Consider the following 1981-nt stretch of genomic DNA (forward strand, 5'->3'; position numbering starts at 1 on the left):
CACACACACACACACACACACACACACACACACACACACACACACACGACCATGTGTATACATCAGGTATTAAAAACACGTCTGTTTACACATAAACACATTAAAGCTGCGTTTTCTGTTCCAACGAACCCGCTCTCAATCTCACACACACATTAACGCTTACGTAAACACACACACACACACACACACACACACACACACACACACACACACAGGTGAGGTATAAAGTAATGGATAATGAGAAGCTTTTCCATCAACAGAGTCAACTGGAAAAAGTGTGTTTGCTCTCCGTATATTGTTTTTACTGAAACAAGTGTCTGCACATTTAGCAGCACACACACACACACACACACACTTCCATCAGGCAAAGTCGATACAGTAAAAGCATAATTTTCAACACCGAAGCAAAAATAAGTAACGACACAGGAACAGGAAGTCAGTTTGAAGAACGAGTCAATAATTGTTTTTTAATAATCTCTGTGTGCAGAGATTATTAAAAACAGTGCAAGTCCAAGCACAATTACAGGAATATACTGTAAATTTGATGAACTAAGATTAATGAGGAAGGTCTTAGAGATATTAGAGGAAAGTAAATCACCAATAAGGATTCATATTTCTGGTATATTTCTACTTATTAAGTGCTTGTATAAAAAGGAAATGAGACACATCGCCTCCAGAAATATTCAGTTAAATAAAGTAGAAGTTGTTTTCAGTGTCTCAAACACAGCTGAAGTGTCTGGAGGTTGCAGGTTGACAGTTGGAATATTACAGAAACATTTAGAGATTTTGGAGCCACGTGCAGTGGAAATCTCTTCCAAATATAAGAAGGAAAAACGTGCAAAAAGACGCTTCGTTGCGAGATTTGAATGTATTCGAAGTCGGTAGATTCGCTACGAACACACCGGGAAGTTGTTGAGTAAATTGCAGCGAAACTCCGAAACTTTAAAGTGGAAAATCTTACAGATAATAAAGAAAAACAACAAAGTGACTAAAGTATTGACCGACCTGGCGCTGGTGCAGTCCTGGTACAGGATCTCGAAGTCCTTCCTGGAGATGAGCTTGCAGCGGTTCACGCCGGGCTGGATGGCGCCGAGCCCCCGCAGGACACGCACCTGCTCCACGGTGCACACCACCGGCGCGATGTCCAGCCTCTTGAGCTTGGTGTAGACGGTGTGCAGCCCGCCCACCAGGTGCTTCAGGAAGAGGTCGAACACCTGCGGCAGGCAGATGAGCTCCTGGCCGTCCACGCCGAAGCTCGCCACCTTCACGCCGTGCACCTCCACCAGCTTACACTCGCTGCAGAGACCCGGACTGGCGGAGGTCTGCGCCATACCGGGGGAGCCGGGGGTCAGACCGGTCGCGTTCAACGAGCCGAGCCCGCCGAGGGGACCCAGAGCGGCGGCGGCGCAGCCCCGGTCGTGTCCGGAGGCGGCGGCGCCGCCGTTGCCCAATCCGGCCAGCGCGCCCCCTGGTCCGGGCAGGAAAGCGCTGAGCATGCTGCTGGTGAGCCGCGGCGACGGGGATAGGGAGTGGGAGTGGGAATGGGAGTGAGCGTGGGAGTTGGTGTGGCCCGGGCTGGTGGTGCCGGTGGAGCTGACGGAGGTGTGGAGCGCGTCCGGCGCAGAGCGGTAGAGCGCGGCCGGAGTCGGGGCGCCCGAGCCCGGCGGCGAGAGCAGCGGAGGGGAGCCGGGGAGCGACATGGAGCTGAGGCGAGTTCTGTCTCCCCCTCTCTCACTCACACACTTTCTTCTTCTCTCGCTTTCCAGTTGAGGGGAAGAAGAGGAATAAAGTAAAGCCCTCGTGCGTGTTTTTCGGCTTGTTTTCCTGTCTCTTTTTCTCCTCTTCCTGATTTTCCTCCGGTTCTTCTCTCACTCTCGTTATCCGCGCGTGGAAGAGCGGACTGTCCGGTCTGTGCGTAAAAGCTACTGGATCAGACTCCAGGTCAGCCCCCCCCCCCACCCCCCCTCCCCCCCCCCCCCCC

The 1981-nt window shown here is 52.1% G+C and overlaps 1 protein-coding gene across 1 annotated transcript in view; it reads right to left on the bottom strand.

Moving 5' to 3' along the window:
• Nucleotides 1-1904, bottom strand: part of dachb (dachshund b) — a 78851-nt gene extending 76947 nt beyond the window's left edge. The window contains exon 1 of the mRNA XM_031850797.1: nt 1006-1904. Within this exon, the coding sequence (XP_031706657.1) occupies nt 1006-1700 (695 nt within the window). The 5' untranslated portion in view covers nt 1701-1904. The remainder of the gene's footprint in view (nt 1-1005) is intronic.
• Nucleotides 1905-1981: the final 77 nt, after the last annotated feature.

This window comes from Anarrhichthys ocellatus, unplaced genomic scaffold, assembly GCF_004355925.1.
Source record: "Anarrhichthys ocellatus isolate YVR2014 unplaced genomic scaffold, GSC_Weel_1.0 scaffold11, whole genome shotgun sequence".
Taxonomy (NCBI): domain Eukaryota; kingdom Metazoa; phylum Chordata; class Actinopteri; order Perciformes; family Anarhichadidae; genus Anarrhichthys; species Anarrhichthys ocellatus.